The following is a 16,682-nucleotide window of genomic DNA, read 5'->3' as shown; positions in this document are numbered from 1 at the left end:
TACTTTGTTATATACCCTTTGTTGGCAATGACAGAGGTCAAACATTTTCTGTAAGTCTTCACAAGGTTTTCACACACTGTTGCTGGTATTTTGGCACATTCCTCCATGCAGATCTCCTCTAGAGCGGTGATGTTTTGGGGCTGTTGCTGGGCAACACGGACTTTCAACTCCCTCCAAAGATTTTCTATGGGGTTGAGATCTGGAGACTGGCAAGGCCACTCCAGGACCTTGAAATGCTTCTTACGAAGCCACTCCTTCGTTGCCCGGGCAGTGTGTTTGGGATCATTGTCATGCTGAAAGACCCAGCCACGTTTAATCTTCAATGCCCTTGCTGATGGATGGAGGTTTTCACTCAAAATCTCACGATACATGGCCCCTTTCATTCTTTCCTTTACACGGATCAGTCGTCCTGGTCTCTTTGCAGAAGAACAGCCCCAGAGCATGATGTTTCCACCCCCATGCTTCACAGTAGGTATGGTGTTCTTTGAATGCAACTCAGCATTCTTTGTCCTCCAAACACGACGAGTTGAGTTTTTACCAAAAAGTTATATTTTGGTTTCATCTGACCATATGACATTCTCCCAATCTTCTTCTTTATCATCCAAATGCTCTCTAGCAAACTTCAGACGAGCCTGGACATGTACTGCCTTAAGCAGGGGGACACGTCTGGCACTGCAGGATTTGAGTCCCTGGCGGCGTAGTGTGTTACTGATGGTAGGCTTTGTTACTTTGGTCCCAGCTCTCTGCAGGTCATTCACTAGGTCCCCCCGTGTGGTTCTGGGATTTTTGCTCACCGTTCTTGTGATCATTTTGACCCCACGGGGTGAGATCTTGCGTGGAGCCCCAGATCGAGGGAGATTATCAGTGGTCTTGTATGTCTTCCATTTCCTAATAATTGCTCCCACAGTTGATTTCTTCAAACCAAGCTGCTTACCTATTGCAGATGCAGTCTTCCCAGCCTGATGCAGGTCTACAATTTTGTTTCTGGTGTCCTTTGACAGCTCTTTGGTCTTGGCCATAGTGGGGTTTGGAGTGTGACTGTTTGAAGTTGTGGACAGGTGTCTTTTATACTGATAACAAGTTCAAACAGGTGCCATTAATACAGGTAATGGGTGGAGGACAGAGGAGCCTCTTAAAGAAGAAGTTACAGGTCTGTGAGAGCCAGAAATCTTGCTTGTTTGTAGGTGACCAAATACTTATTTTCCACCATAATTTGCAAATAAATTCATTAACAATCCTACAATGTGATTTTCTGGATTTTGTTTTCTCATTTTGTCATAGTTGAAGTGTACTTATGATGAAAATTACAGGCCTCTCTCATCTTTTTAAGTGGGAGAACTTGCACAATTGGTGGCTGACTAAATACTTTTTTGCCCCACTGTATATGTAGCAGCAACTTGCAGTAGTGCCTAGAAACCACAAACAAAAATACAGGAATAGTGACAAAGCAATGGACAGAAACAACACACGCTTGTAAAATTATCAGTCTGCATCTATTGCTGTTATAGTAAAATTCCCTAGTAGCTCCATCATGTTTCCAAATCTTGAACATCCATACTAGCAATTTGCTAGGCTGCCCCATGTGGAGTTGGTAGCAAATTTTTATATCCAAGTGTATGCTCCCACCCCCCCCCCCCCCACCCCTGCAACAACTAAGAGCATTGAAGTGCGAGGCTCAATTTCTCCGCTCAATTTCTCCGCTGTTTTGGTCCCGTGGCTACCACGCTGTACAGTGTACAAGCACAGATGCTGTGTGAGAGTGAAGTGTTGCATCTCGCTCATCTCAATATCTCCAGTGCTGCTCGTAGCAACGTCACTTCACTGAGTCTACTTTTAATTTTGGGTAAATATTTCATAGAAATCTGGAACGCAGGACAGAGACTAAATGTTATCTGGACAATCCCTAACACTTTCTCCACGTGAGGTGGTGCAGGGATATTACTTTGTGTCATATCAGCCTCTTGCACCTGTGCTACATGAGAGTCAGATAATCTCTGCATGGATTACTTGTCCTTTCTGCCTCAACAGGGAGCAAAACAAACAGAAAATAGAGCGAGAGACATCCTCAACAATCAGGCTCTTTCCATGGCAATTCCCAAAAATGGTTTAATGGCAAATATGTTTTTTTTGTTGTCCATTACAGGTAATGAATGAATGAAAATTGAATTGAAATGAAAGAAAGATGCTGGGAAGTGGCTGTGTGTCAAGGGGAAGTGGGATTAGTGGAGAGTGCTCCTCATGCTTTCCCCACTTTCATGATTTATCTGCAAATTATGTTTCAGGAAGTTAAGTCTCTAAAAGGGGAAAATAAAACGGTTCTCCCTCCATGACCTTGACAGATGTGGCTGCTGGGAGATTTGTTGTAGACCTCTCCTGCCTATTTCAGTTCATAGTATTGTAGAGACAATTCTCCAAAGTCCAAAACGATACATCAAGTTATATTATTGTAAAAGACAATGCTCTTAAGTTGACAAATGTAAATGTACAGTATTATTTGGTAGTAGAATACAGTCCAAATAGAAACTACTTTCTTGGCTTTCCAATAATATTGTGTTTATTAAATTGCATGACATTTATAATACAACATGGACATAAACTTACGTTCATATAGCTTCAATTTATTTTTGTTATACCTTGAGCACACTTTTATAACCCCCCCCCCCCTTTTTTTTAACTTCCCACCCCCTTACTTGGATACAGTAGTGGTCCATCCTTTTGGACATATTTTCATTTGTCACAGCTCATTTGCCCTGACAATGACAATCAACCTCCATTACCCACCTAATGGAGCGGTGGACCCAACGTACATCCAGCACTAGTACTTAACAGATGGTAAGGATACCGACAGAACTCTACATCAGCAGTGTTTATCCTCCCCTCCAAGCCCCAGCCCCATGCACTGCAAAATAAGACTAAACTGGAGTTCCGAACAACATTCAGTTCCTATAGTAACATTCCTAACAGCAGAAGGACATCCTCACCAGCTGTATACCACCCAGCCCATAACCATGCTGCTGTGTTGGCCTAATGTTCATTTTGAGAGCATCTCATTCTCAACCCCAAATAGTGGTGATATAATGCTGACTTCCATACAGTACATTGGTCCAATTGGTCAGCAAAAGAGAAAGCTACAACAGAATGAACCAGTGTGCCATGCAAATAGCCTGAGAATCGATTATCAGACGGCACATTACACGTTGCTTAGTTGTTTATTTCATAGAATAAGTCTCCTGAGACTCGAAGAACCGCAGAACAGAAGCTAATGCCAGGCTTTCTGCTGAGGCTGCAGAAGGAAACACATTTCTGCCATCAGGCCACACGAAACAGATGCTACTAAACTGTTTCATTTAAAATACAAGGACAGCATTAAAAGCTCTTTACATTAATTCATTTACACAAACTGAAGATAGGCGACTTGCGTTAGAAAACAATCAACTAAAATAAAAAACCTGCAACATTTAAAAAAAAAGATTATACAATCCCCAAGAACATTTTTTTTTTTTTTTTACAAAGATGGATGCCAAATTCTACGTTGCAGAGCTGACCTTGGCATGAGGGGATGTGAATGTCAGCTCTTGGCATTTGCAATCAGGAGGCAATTGTTTGGCGACATTACGTGGCATTTAACTAAATTTCAGATAACAACATGAGGTTAATTAACTAGTTCTTTGCAAAATATCTTACACTTTTAGAAGTGTAAAAGTAAATATTTAATGAAACATTGTTTTCCTCGAAATTTAAAGACATTTATTTATATGGGCCAATGTCTTCTTATATGGCTGTTGGTAATGGTGGCTATCCAATATCCAGTATCCACTTCGCTCACAGGGATAATTCTATAGGAACCACCCATCTACCATGAATCATTCATCTAAGGCTGCATTTACACAGGCAGCCTAATTCGGATCTAATTCAGATTTGTTTTGACTAATTTGTCTTTTGATCAATCAGATCAGCTCGGTTCTATTCCAGCAATATCAGAATTGGGCTGCCTGTGTAAACACAGCCTTACATCAACAGGATTCACACAAGTTCAAGGCTTACATTTCCATTCAAATGTTCTGCTTGGTGGACTTGATGTACAGTATGGGGGGACAATGAGTAGCCATGGAGACTCTTCAGACAGTTCTATTCCAACATGGTATAGGGAAGGGATGACCTTTCCTTATTTTTTTTGTACCTTTATTTAACTAGGCAAGTCAGTTAAGAACAAATTCTTATTTTCAATGACAGCCTAGGAACAGTGGGTTAACTGCCTTGTTCAGGGGCAGAACTACAGATTTTTAATTTGAAATTGTACCTTGTCAGCTTGGGGATTTGATCTTGCAACCTTTCGGTTACAAGTCCAACGCTCTAACCACTAAGCTGAATAGGTATGAACTCCAGTCTACCTTCCACAGGGAGGCAGGTGATGCCTAGAATGAATAAGGCCTACAGAAATGTTCTAGCTGAATTTGAAAGCCTGACAGCTTTCACACATACTCTAGGGATAACATATGGGATTTCTTAGATGGTTCAGCTATATTCAATCGTCTCAAGTGGCTGTTTGCTGTATCTGACCACTGTTTTTTTCAACACCACATTGGCCAATAAGGGAGACATCAGGTAATGTACAATATTCAACATTTTCTGCCTGGTCAAAAGCCTGAAAAGAAGCAGACAGAGTCATTAAAAAAACAGACCCTCTATTTAGTTACGAGCATACTGTATGGGTGATAGTGTGGCGGCTAAGATTTGCATTTTGACCTTCTTGAGACAATTACAGGTTTGCCCTTTCACCAGTGTGGCTGTCCAGTGACTGGAGAAAGACATCAAATGCCACCAGCTTGCACCTGCTCGTGTGTAAGAGGTTGACAGATATCCTTTTAGTCTCTTTCTTACTGACAATATTATCTTAGGGCAGAGTGATTTTCAAATGTCCATAATGTGTTTTAATCTATGAAATGAAGGGTAAAATTCATACCTAGAAGTCTGTGGAGGCTGCTGAGGGGAGGACGGCTCATAATAATGGCTGGAAAAGAGCGAATGGAATGGCATCAAACCATGTGTTTGAGCAAAAATATAAATGCAACATGGAAGTGTTGGTCCCATGTTTCATGAGCTGAAATAAAAGATCCCAGAAATGTTCCATACAAAAAGCTTATTTCTCTCAAATTGTGTGCACAAATTCGTTAGCTCTAGGAAGAGTCTTGGTGGTTCCAAATCTTCCATTTAAGAATGATTGAGGCCACTGTGTTCTTGGGAACTTTCAATGCTGCTGAATTTTTTTGGTACCATTCCCCAGATCTGTGCCTTGACACAACCCTATTTCGGAGCTCTACGGACAATTCCTTCGACCTCATTGCTTGGTTTTTGCTCTGACATACACTGCCAAGTGTGGGACCATATATAGGCAGTTGTGTGCCTTACCAAATCATGTCCAATCAATTGAATTTACTACAGATAGACTCCAATGAAACATCTCAAGGACGATCAATGGAAACAGGATGCACCTGAGCTCAATTTCGAGTTTCATAGCAAAGGTTCTGAATACTTATGTAAATAAGGTATTTCAGTTTTTTTTTAAGTATAAATTTGCTAACATTTCTAAAAACCTGTTTTCGCTTTGTCGTTATGGGGTATTGTGTGTAGATTGATGAGGGAAGAAATGTTTTTAATCCATTTTAGAATAAGGCTGTAACGTAACAAAATGTGGAAAGGGGGAACGGGTCTGAATATTTTCCTAATGCACTGTAATTTAATGTTAAATTCTCTACCATAAGCCTCCTCCAAAGTCGTTTTAGAGAATTTGGCAGTATGTCCAACCGAGAGTGATACGGTATTGTTTCCTCAATGAGGACTTTTAGTGCAATGAGGAAAGACTGCGATTTCCCCGGGAACTTGGGTGGAGACCAGAGCAATCGATCTTAGGCTCATTGATTAAGAGCATTTAGTAGATCACAGATGAAAGTAATCAATATGACGTTTACACATTCCTCTCACAATTCGTACCCTTTGTACGCTTGACGGATTTGAACTTTTTAACACAATTATATGAATGTTATCAATCTCTATCAACTAATACTGAATGCATGATATTTTTAACTTTAGATGTTTTAAGATCCTCACATACTATGAACTTACTAATACTTTTTAATGTATAACAGGCTATGAGTATTTCCTTTAACCTGTCACATATGGCGTTGTGTGTAAGTGAGTGGTTTGCTGATGTCAATGTTGTGAACAGAGTGCCCCATGGCGGTGGTGGGGTTATGGTATGGGCAACGAACACAATTGCATTTTATCGATGGTAATTTGAAGGCAGAGATACCATGACAAGATTCTGAGGCCCATTGTCTTGCCATTCACCTGCCGCCATCACCTCATGTTTCAGCATGATAATTCACTGCCTCATTTCTCAAGGATCTGTACAGAATTCCTGAAAGCTGAAAATGTCACAGTTCTTTCACTGCCTGCATACTCATCAGACATGTCACCGATTGAGCAGGTTTGGGATGCTCTCGATCGAAGTGTACGACAGCGTGTTCCAGTTCCCGCCAATGTCCACCAATTCGCACAGCCATTGAGGAGGAGTGGGACAACATTCCATAGGCCACAATCAACAGCTTGATCAACTCAATTCCGAAGGAGATGCTGCATGAGGAAAATAGTGGTCACACCAGATACTGACTGGTTTTCTGATCCACGCCCCTACCTTTTTTTAAGGTATCTGTGACCAACAGATGCATATCTGTATTCCCATTCATGTGAAATACATAGATTAGGGCCTAATTAATTTATTTCAATTGACTGATTTCCTTATATGAACTGCAAATCAGTAAAATCTTTGAAATTGTTGCATGTTGTGTTTATATTGTCGTTCCGTATATTTGATACCATTCCAATAATACCGCTCCAGCCATTACCACAAACCCTTCCTGTCCAATTAAGGTGCCACCAACCTCCTGTACAGACATTTATGATACACTGGTGTCATTTTGAGATTAAGTTATTTTGAGATTTATAGCAGATAGCTATATTCAACTGAAGCAAGTTTGACATATTATGACATATGATTCCCAAACTAAACAAAAAAAAAAAAGAAACGTCCCCTTTTTAGGACCCTGTCTTTCAAAGATAATTTGTAAAAATCCAAATAATTTCACAGATCTTCATCGCTAAGGGTTTTTAACACTGTTTCCCAATGAACATGCACCTGTGGAAAGGTCGTCAAGACACTAACAGCTTACAGACGGTAGGCAATTAAGGTCACAGTTATGAAAACTTAGGACACTAAAGAGGCCTTTCTACTGACTCTGAATAACACCAAAAGAAAGATGCCCAGGGTCCCTGCTCATCTGCGTGAACGTGCATTAGGCATACTGCAAGGAGGCATGAGGACTGCAGATGTGGCCAGGGCAATAAATTGCCATGTCCGTACTGTGAGACGCCTAAGACAGAGCTACAGGGAGACAAGATGGACAGCTGATCGTGGTGGTGGGTCCATCATGGTCTGGGGCGGTGTCACAGCATCATCGGACTGAGCTTGTTGTCATTGCAGGCAATCTTAACACTGTGCGTTACAGGGAAGACATCCTCCTCCCTCATGTGGTACCCATCTTGCAGGCTCATCCTGACATGACCCTCCAGCGTGACAATGCCACCAGCCATACTGCTCGTTCTGTGCGTGATTTCCTGCAAGACAGGAATGTCAGTGTTCTGCCATGGCCAGCGAAGAGCCCAGATCTCAATTCCATTGAGCACGCCTGGGACCTGTTGAATCGGAGGGTGAGGGCTAGGGCCATTCCCCCCAGAAATGTCCAGGAACTTGCAGGTGCCTTGGTGGAAGAGTGGGGTAACATCTCACAGCAAGAACTAGCAAATCTGGTGCAGTCCATGAGGAGGAGATGCACTGAAGTACTTAATGCAGCTGGTGGCCACACCAGATATGGACTGCTACTTTTGATTTTGACCCCCCTTGTTCATGGATTCCAATTGAGCACGTCTGGGACCTGTTGGATCCTTATTCCATTTCTGTTAGTCACATGTCTGTGGAACTTGTTCCGTTTTTTTCTCAGTTGTTGAATCTTGTTATGTTCATATAAATATTTACACATGTTAAGTTTGCTGAAAATAAACGCAGTTTGAAGTGAGAGGACGTTTCTTTTTTTGCTGAGTTTATTATGTTATATTCGACATCAGTAATTACCTGCGCAGCGTGACTGCAATCAAACGACATGGAACATATGTTTAAGGTTGCTATGTTACGTTAGTGGAACGCAGAAACCAAAAATGCCCATGTCTGAGACAAACCTGGATTCACCAATCAAAATCCTACATTTACTGTCCCTTACATTTTGCTTTATCTTATTGGTTGAAACGAACCACAATAAATCCTACTTTACTTCCGCGCTGTTTGTTTGAAATTTGAAACGGACATTTTTGGAGAAACCAATCATCACATACATGGTAAATATGTTAAGTCCAAACGTTATTGTAGGAAAGGAGTATTCAGAATGTTTTATGAATTATATGTTTTGTGAAACATGCAATACTTGGCTAACTAGCTAGCAACGTAGATTGCTAGCTAGCTAACAGTAGATAGCTAGCCTATGTGTTCAACGTCACTGCTATCTCAGCTAGCTAGTAAACTAACCCATTTTCACCCCTGCAGGTGGAGAAGAGATGGAACAGGTATTACAACTATGTTTGTGTGTTGTCATGGTGGGCTCAAAGGGGGACTAAGTAATTTGATAACCCCATATAACGTTAGGTGTTGACTGGGGGAGGGTACAGTAGGAGGCTGACACACTGTCACACACCGAGAGCCTCCTGTCAAATAGAAGATGGAGCAAGAGGAACGCTTAGAATGTAATTATCTCATCGGGAACAGACTTGGTGGTGTGTATAGCCTAAAGTGTATAACATACTGAGGAGAGTCAGCGTTAGCCAGAGAGGAGATGGATAGGAAGAACACAAAAGCTGTGTTTCATTCAAGAGACAAGACATATGTGTTTCTGTGGACCTACAGCCAGTTTCAGGTAGAGCGGAGCTCATATTATGCGTTGTATGCATAAAAAAACAAAATTGGGTACAAACTTCATCATACTACATCCTTTGTGTGTTGTATTGTAATGGAACGTGTGATGTGGTGGTTTTGTTGTGTGTTTGGACCTAGCAGCAGGAGCAGACAGAGTGGGATGCTGTGAACAGACTCCTCCAGCACCATGGGTTCAAGCCGGTACACTTTGCTGATCCAGTCGAGAATAAGAACCTTGCAGGTAATGGTTTAGTATGTTTTTGTATCTTCTTGCTGTAACATTCTGAACTGTCATATCTTAGCTAAATGTCTTAACTCACTTCTTGGATCATGTTGAACAAGGAGGAGTGTTAATGCTTTAGACCGCTCAACATGCTACTGTCTGTCTTGTGTTTCTGTGTGTGCAAATGATTTCATAATTATTGGCTCTAGGTGTGCATTGTCTCATCTAAGTTAGTACTCAAACTCACCCCTCTGTGTGATGAGCCTTTCCCCAACTGGAAATCATTTGGTGCACACATTGCTCCTGTTCTGCTTATTGGCTGTTCTATTTCCAGTAGGCTGCCAGCCAGGGTCTGAATGTTTCTGGCTAGTTTTCTCAATGTTATTTGGTGAGGCACTGGTCATGGTACCCAAACAATATAGGTCTATAAGTAAAAAGAACTAGAAGGAAAATGGACAATAAGATATTCTACTTTAATGTTTTGTCATTTTGCTCATAGACTTGGTTCTTCTGGAGAAGAAGTCTGCCTGTGACATCAGGACAATGCTGCGGACGATGCTTACAGACTCGGACAGGAGACAGACCTTGATTCAGGAGCTCATCCAGTCCAACAACCAACTTAAGTAAATAGTTATATACAGTTGAAGTTGGAAGTTTACATACACCTTAGCCAAATACATTTAAACTCAGTTTTTTCACAATTCCTGACATTTAGTCATAGTAAAAATTCCCTGTCTTAGGTCAGTTAGGATCACCACTTTATTTTAAGAATGTGACATGTCAGAATAATAGTAGAGCGATTTTATTTCACCACATTCCCAGTGGGTCAGAAGTTTACAGACACTCAATTAGTATTTGGTAGCATTGCCTTTGAATTGTTTAACTTGGGTCAAACGTTTTGGGTAGCCTTCCACAAGCTTCCCACAATAAGTTGGGTGAATTTTTGCCCATTCCTCCTGACAGAGCTGGTGTAACTGAGTCGGGTTTGTAGGCCTCCTTGCTCGCACACGCTTTTTCAGTTCTGCCCACAACTTTTCTATAGGGTTGAGGTCAGGGCTTTGTGATGGCCACTCCAATACCTTGACTTTGTTGTCCTTAAGCCATTTTGCCACAACTTTGGAAATATGCTTGGGGTCGTTGTCCATTTGGAAGACCGATTTGCGACCTAGCTTTAACTTCCTGACTGATGTCTTGAGATGTTGCTTCAATATATCAACATAATTTTCCTACCTCATGATGCCATCTATTTTGTGACGTGCACCAGTCCCTCCTGCAGCAAAGCACCCCCACAACATGATGCTGCCACCCCGTGCTTCACGGTTGGGATGGTGTTCTTTGGCTTGCAAGCATCCACCTTTTTCCTCCAAACATATTGATAGTCATTATGGCCAAACAGTTCTATTTTTGTTTCATCAGACCAGAGGACATTTCTTCAAAAAGTACAATCTTTGTCTCCATGTGCAGTTGCAAACCGTAGTCTGGTTTATTATGGCGGTTTTGGAGCAGTGGCTTCTTCCTTGCTCAGCAGCCTTTCAGGTTATGTTGATATGACTGTGGATATAGATACTTTTGTACCGGTTTCCTCCAGCATCTTTACAAGGTCCTTTGCTGGTGTTCTGGGATTGATTTGCACTTTTCACACCAAAGTACATTCATTTCTAGGAGACAGAACGCGTCTCCTTCCTGAGCGGTTTGATGGCTGCGTGGTCCCATGGTGTTTATACATGAGTACTATTGTTTGTACAGATGAACGTGGTACCTTCAGGCATTTGGAAATTGCTCCCAAGGATGAATCCGGCTTGTGGAGGTCTACAATTTTTTTCTGAGGTCTTGGCTGATTTCTTTTGATTTTCCCATGATGTCAAGCAAAGAGGCACTGAGTTTGAAGGTAATCCTTGCAATACATCCACACCTCCAATTGACTCAAATGATGTCGATTAGCCTATCAGAAGCTTCTAAAGCGATGACATCATTTTCTGGAATTTTCCAAACTGTTTAAAGGCACAGTCAACTTAGTGTATGTAAACTTCTGACCCACTAGAACTGTGATACAGTGAATTAGTGAAATTATCTGTCTGTAAAGAATTGTTGGAAAAATTGTTTGTCATGCACAAAGTAGATGTCCTGACCCACTTGCCAAAACTATAGGTTGATTAACAAGACATTTGTGGAGTGGTTGAAAAACGCGTTTTAATGACACCATCCTAAGTGTATGTAAACTTCCGACTTCAACCGTAGTTATATAATTCATATTAAATAGTTATATTTTTTTAATCATTTGAGACACTCATGGACATGTAGAACATTGCTTTGCCAGTATGTAGGAAATCTTACTTCTTGAAGCCTAATATTTTTGAACCCCCAATTATTTGATCCTGTTTCTCACCTCTTTAAACATTCCTCCATCACCTTGTATGATTATTAGAATAATCTCCACGTCAGAATGAAATGTTTTTGGCAGGTCTGTGGTTCATCCATCTACCTAATAATGTAGATCCATGATCATTTTTCAGCCAGCTGTTGTCACACAATAGTCTTGGTGGACATGAGTAGTAAGCCTAATACAGAGAGGGGTAAGAGGTAGACATGGGTCCGGCGTCCACCAGCTGCTCAGCCAGCAAGTGTTAACCATTGGGGCGTGACGGAGGGAGATCACCTAGCCTGAACATCAATCTATCACCATGTTAAGCCTGTCTGTCAGAGACCCTCTCTTTCGCCTCTCTTTCGGATTCCAGGCTACCTCACTTTAGCTTCTCTACTTCTCTACTCTCTCCTGGAAAGATAATTGATGGTTTTTGACTGTTTTTCTAGGACAGGTTATTGATATATCTGACGAATCAATATATGATCGAAGGTTGGATTTTATATTTCATATTGCCCAGTTGATCACTTGAATAATTATGTATATCCTCTTAACCATAATTTCCTGCGAAAGATCTTCTGTTTGATATGTACTTACCCCAATTAGTTCAATATGGCCCTCTTCAATTTATATTATCCAATTAAACAGGAGGGCGGCAGGTAGCTTAGCGGTTAAGTGCGTTGGGCCAGTAACCGAAAAGTCGCTGGTTCAAATCCAGAGCTAACTAGGTGAAAAATCTGTCTGTGCCCTTGAGCAAGGCACTTCGCCCTAATTGGTCCTGTAAGTCGCTCTGGATAACAGTGTCTGCTAAATGACTAATATAATTGAATGATCTTATGGACTATTATCTAGCATTTAGTAAAGGTTAATTGTGTCCCAAAGGAATAGTAGCAATGCTTCAGTGTGACATTTCTGTCTTTGTGTTGCTTTACAATTATCTGTATTGTATCATAATTCATTAGACCTGCCAGCTTTAAGTAAAGTGTTACCGGTGTTTGTTCCAGAGAGGAGGCTCAGCAGCACGTTAGCCGCGCTGCCCGTCAGTCCCAGAGGGTGACCGAGCTGGAGGGAGTTCTGGACGGGGTGAAGAGCAAGCTGCAGGACCTGGAAGACGGTTACATTGGCAAGGCCGCGCAGCAGCACAGCAAAGTGCACCAACTTCAGCAGGACAAGAGAGATGCACAGGTAGGTGGTGCCCTGGAAATAGCAGGGGCTGGTTTACCGGCAGACACAGATTAAGTCTAGTCCCCGACTAAAACAAAACGCTTTCAATGAAGATTCTCTATTCACCATGCTTTTTAGTCCAGGTTGAGGCTTAATCTGTGTCTGGGGAACTGGCCACAAGGGCTTTGTTGTTGTTTTTTTCCCAACAGCACCCTGATTATACTGTAACTGTCTTGTTTGTCTTTTCTTGTTGTTTTGTTTGCCTGCTCTGCCGCTGGTAGAAACGCTGCCAGGGCCTGGAGCAGAAGCTGTCTGAGGAGAAAGATGTGGTTTCCCAGCTGCAGAGGAAGCTCTACTTCACTGTGACAGAGGAAGAAAAGCGGGTTGCTAGGCAGAACCAGGTGTTTCAGCAGATCCACAAGAGATCAGCTCGGCCCAACTCGCCAGTGGACCAGCAGTAAGATGAACCGCTGCTGTCGTTAAGACCATAGATTAGGATTCATAATACAGCATTTAACCCTTGCTTAACTAAATGATTATAGATTTATGGCTGGAAGTTATAGGATTTCAAATACCTTTCTTTTCTATCAGGGTGTTGGATGTAATTGACATCTATGAGGCCCGAATGGAACAGCTCCGCGATGATATCAAGTAAATATTGTATAGAATCTTATTTTCAATGTTTTGCTTCGTTTTTATGACAACACCCTTTCTCACTTTAAGACTAAAGAAAAGTAGACAGATGTCCCTAACCAACCTTTACTTCTTCCCTCAGGTCCCTCAAAGGAGAGTCTGGGGGATCACAAACATCTGACCAATCGCAGAGCAGCAGGAGAAGCAACACCGGGGTCTCCCCCAATCACAAAGCTCTCCTGCAGGTGACTTCCTGTACTTTTTTAACACGATGAACACCAGAACTCTTCATGGTTCTGGATGACTTGTCTTGAACAGTGTAACGACTGTTCCTCTTCCCCACAGTCCATGATCATGATCTTAGTTCCGAATCTTACTTCTCCCCAATAGTCCTATCAGGAACAGTTAAAGGACACCAAAGAGCAGAGGGTGGAGCTTAGGAAAGAAATTCAGCAGTTGAAGCAAGACTTGGAATCTAGGCCCACAGTGAAAGAGCTGAAGTCATACAAAGAACAACTGAGACGCATGGACAGACTTATTCAGCAGAATAACATGAGGTGGGAAAACATTACGCAACTGTCGTCATTCTTGGATGCAACGAGCACCACAGCTTAACCTCACAGTTAACCCCTTCCTTACCTTAACCTAGAGCGCTGCCTGTCCTATTGGTAGTCATATCATCTTCTTTACCTCCACCACAGGTCTGCTCGGGAGTTTAAAGAAGAGGAGAGTGCTGCTCTGAGTAACCAGGAGGTGGCGAAGGCAAGGGCCTTGGCTGCCAGACACGAGAAGGTACTCCGTTTATCTCCCCTTGTCTAAAGCGGGAGCGAGTATCAACCCGCTTTACTTTGTTTTTGATTCAGGCTTTGCTGGACTATTTGCCTTGCCTGACTTTCAGGTTCTGAATGACATCAGAGCGGTTTTGACTACTTCCGGGGCTCCACTGAGGCTCCATAGAGCGAGGCCATCAACCAGTCATCAGTTGTCCAACGGGGCCTCAGAGATGGTCGAGTTTGACGAACTCCTCTCATCTCTGGAGATGTGGGCTGACCAACTGGCTTCACTGAAGGTGAGAGCTGACTGACTGTCTATAAAGTGCAACTACCATGTATGCAGCCAGGTCCAATGGTCCAGTGTCAACTTGCCCTGTCACTGAAAGCCAGAGAGTTTAGGAGCTCTTCATATCTTCAACATCTCAGTTTTCTATATGTATGGCTAGAATAGGCTACTTTAACTGCGTACTGTTTACCATTCTCTAGTCTAGAGACCCATGTCTTTACTTGTCTCTCTCTCTGTGTGCTTAGGACCTGCACTGTGCCTTGAGTAAGTTGATGCTGAGACTGTTACCATGGCAGCCAGCAGGCGCTAATAGTCTTATGGAAAGTGTTCGAGTGGAGGACCTTATGCTATTGGTGGACACTCTGCTAGAGGAGACCAACTCTGGGGAGGATAAGGTTGGTAGTCCTGGCTTACAGCAGGGGATGGAGTAACCATGGAAATTACATCTCAACTTTAGATAAGGCAAAACCATTGTACCTCGGATCATTTCTCATGTACAATGTTTGTGATACAGCAATATTCTCAGAAGTCTTTATGTGAAACTAACTCTAACCAGGTGTTGAGGAGCCCCACTAAGAACACTCTCCAGTCCATGGTGTCCCACTTCCAGAAGCTGTTTGATATAACCTCCCTCAGCGGGGTGTATCCACGCATGAACGAGGTCTACACCAGGCTTGGGGAGATGACCAACGCTATGAGGAACCTGAGGGACATCCTGGCCCTGGGTAGGACTGCCTGTCTACAACTCATTTGAGCTATTCTACAGCACCCTTGGGGAAAGGGGGATACCTAGTCAGTTCTACAACTGAATGCCGCATTTGTCCATTTATTTCCCAACCCCTCTGAATCAGAGGTGCGGGGTGCTGCCTTAATTGACATCCACGTCTTCGGCGCCCAATAGCACATACTGTACTGGTCAATTCATGTTCTCCAGAACATAGACTGAACAACAATATAAATGTAATATGCAACACGGTTTTACTGAGTTACAGTTCATACAAGGACATCGTTCAATTGAAATAAATCCATTAGGCCTTAATCTATGAATATAGATCTGCATCTGTTGGTCACAGATACCTTAAATGCACATAGCCTTTATAGTCCCCAGCACAAGGTGCACCTGTGTAATGATCCGCTTCTTGGTATGCCACACCTGTCAGGTGGATGGATTATCTTGGCAAAGGAGAAATGCTCACAGAGATGTAAACAAATGTGAGAAGCTTTTTGAGCGTATGGAACATTTCTGGGATCTTATTTCAGCTCATGAAACCAACACTTGACATGTTGCGTTTATATTTTTGTTCAGTGTACTTGGTTGAGGGATGTTAATCCTTTCCCACTTCTAAATTTAATTTCAGATGACAGAGCGCCCCCTAGTGAGGTGGTAAACCAGGTAGCCAGTCTAGTCAGCTCCCCAGAGGCCACGGTTGGCCACGAGCTCCACGTCCTCCTGGGAACCAGTGATATTGACAGGTACCAGCAGCAAATCTCCAGAATTTATTTTGTTTTATTCTGTGTAACGTTGTTTTAATGTTATAAAATTAGCCTACTGCCTGGGGTTAAATATGTGCGCTTGTCAGTATTATTTTGAAGGTAAAGGAACATGAGGAGTTCTTCCCTGCATTCTACTTTTTGGTTCAGGAGCTGCTCCAGACTCTCGGTAAGGAGACGTTGCCATCCAATAATGCATTTTGTTTGAAATCGTTTACTGATCATGTGGTTAGTACATCTATTTTGGTTGATCTTTCAGATGTTGACTGTCTGGATGACATCATGCCCGTTCTGAGGTCACTAAAGTCAAGAGCAGAGTAACACCGGTGCTTTGTAATTATGTTTGTGTATTTGCTGGAGTGATTTTATGGAGTTGTACTTAAAAAAATAAAAATAAAAAGTTTTTAAATTGTCCTTTTCTCCCCAATTTCGTGGTATCCAATTGTTAGTAAAAACTATCTTGTCTCATCGCAACAACTCCCGTACGGGCTCGGGAGAGACGAAGGTCGAATGTGTCGGAGGAAACACCGTGCACCTGGCGACCTGGTTAGCGTGCACTGCGCCCAGCCCGTCACAGGAGTCACTAGTGCGCGATGAGACAAGGATATCCCTACTGGCCAAACCCTCCGTAACCTGGATGGCCTGGAGTTGTACTTTTGATATGTAAATAAACAAGATTAATTAATACCTCTTCCAACATCTCTTCAATTAATTTGTACAGTTAAATAACG

General features: G+C 42.3%; 1 protein-coding gene across 6 annotated transcripts; it reads left to right on the top strand.

Annotated features, from left to right (window-relative positions):
• Positions 1-8,357: 8,357 nt before the first annotated feature.
• LOC115133834 (centrosomal protein of 70 kDa-like) lies at positions 8,358-16,365 on the top strand. 6 transcript variants are annotated; one of them, XM_029667326.2, is made up of 16 exons: positions 8,363-8,448; positions 8,654-8,673; positions 9,161-9,260; positions 9,742-9,865; positions 12,609-12,789; positions 13,050-13,225; positions 13,360-13,419; positions 13,544-13,646; positions 13,792-13,958; positions 14,103-14,193; positions 14,300-14,470; positions 14,706-14,855; positions 15,017-15,185; positions 15,819-15,933; positions 16,041-16,120; positions 16,211-16,365. In XM_029667326.2, exons 2-16 carry the CDS (start codon positions 8,665-8,667, stop codon positions 16,270-16,272), a joined length of 1,758 nt encoding a protein of 585 aa, XP_029523186.1. In that variant the 5' UTR covers positions 8,363-8,448; positions 8,654-8,664; the 3' UTR covers positions 16,273-16,365. The 6 variants fall into 6 exon arrangements, with proteins under 6 accessions (XP_029523191.1, XP_029523198.1, XP_029523186.1 ...); XM_029667323.2 differs by having other exon boundaries at positions 8,364-8,448; positions 9,158-9,260; XM_029667331.2 differs by lacking the exon at positions 8,654-8,673 and having other exon boundaries at positions 8,358-8,448; positions 9,158-9,260.
• The last annotated feature ends 317 nt before the right edge of the window (positions 16,366-16,682 follow it).

The sequence above is a fragment of the Oncorhynchus nerka genome, linkage group LG2 (genome assembly GCF_034236695.1).
Source record: "Oncorhynchus nerka isolate Pitt River linkage group LG2, Oner_Uvic_2.0, whole genome shotgun sequence".
NCBI classification, from domain to species: Eukaryota; Metazoa; Chordata; class Actinopteri; order Salmoniformes; family Salmonidae; genus Oncorhynchus; species Oncorhynchus nerka.
Note: the sequence above shows the minus strand (reverse complement) of the source record. Positions and strands in the feature narration are given on the sequence as shown.

What these genes read in the sequence shown, in the direction of transcription:
- LOC115133834 (XM_029667313.1), top strand. Translation starts at nt 8,940, where the DNA reads ATGGATAGGAAGAACACAAAAGCTGTGTTTCATTCAAGAGACAAGACA. An exon ending in CAGTCCAACAACCAACTTAA is followed by an intron (nt 9,866 to 12,608) that starts GTAAATAGTTAT and finishes TGTTTGTTCCAG; the next exon opens with AGAGGAGGCTCAGCAGCACG. An exon ending in ATTCAGCAGAATAACATGAG is followed by an intron (nt 13,959 to 14,102) that starts GTGGGAAAACAT and finishes CCTCCACCACAG; the next exon opens with GTCTGCTCGGGAGTTTAAAG.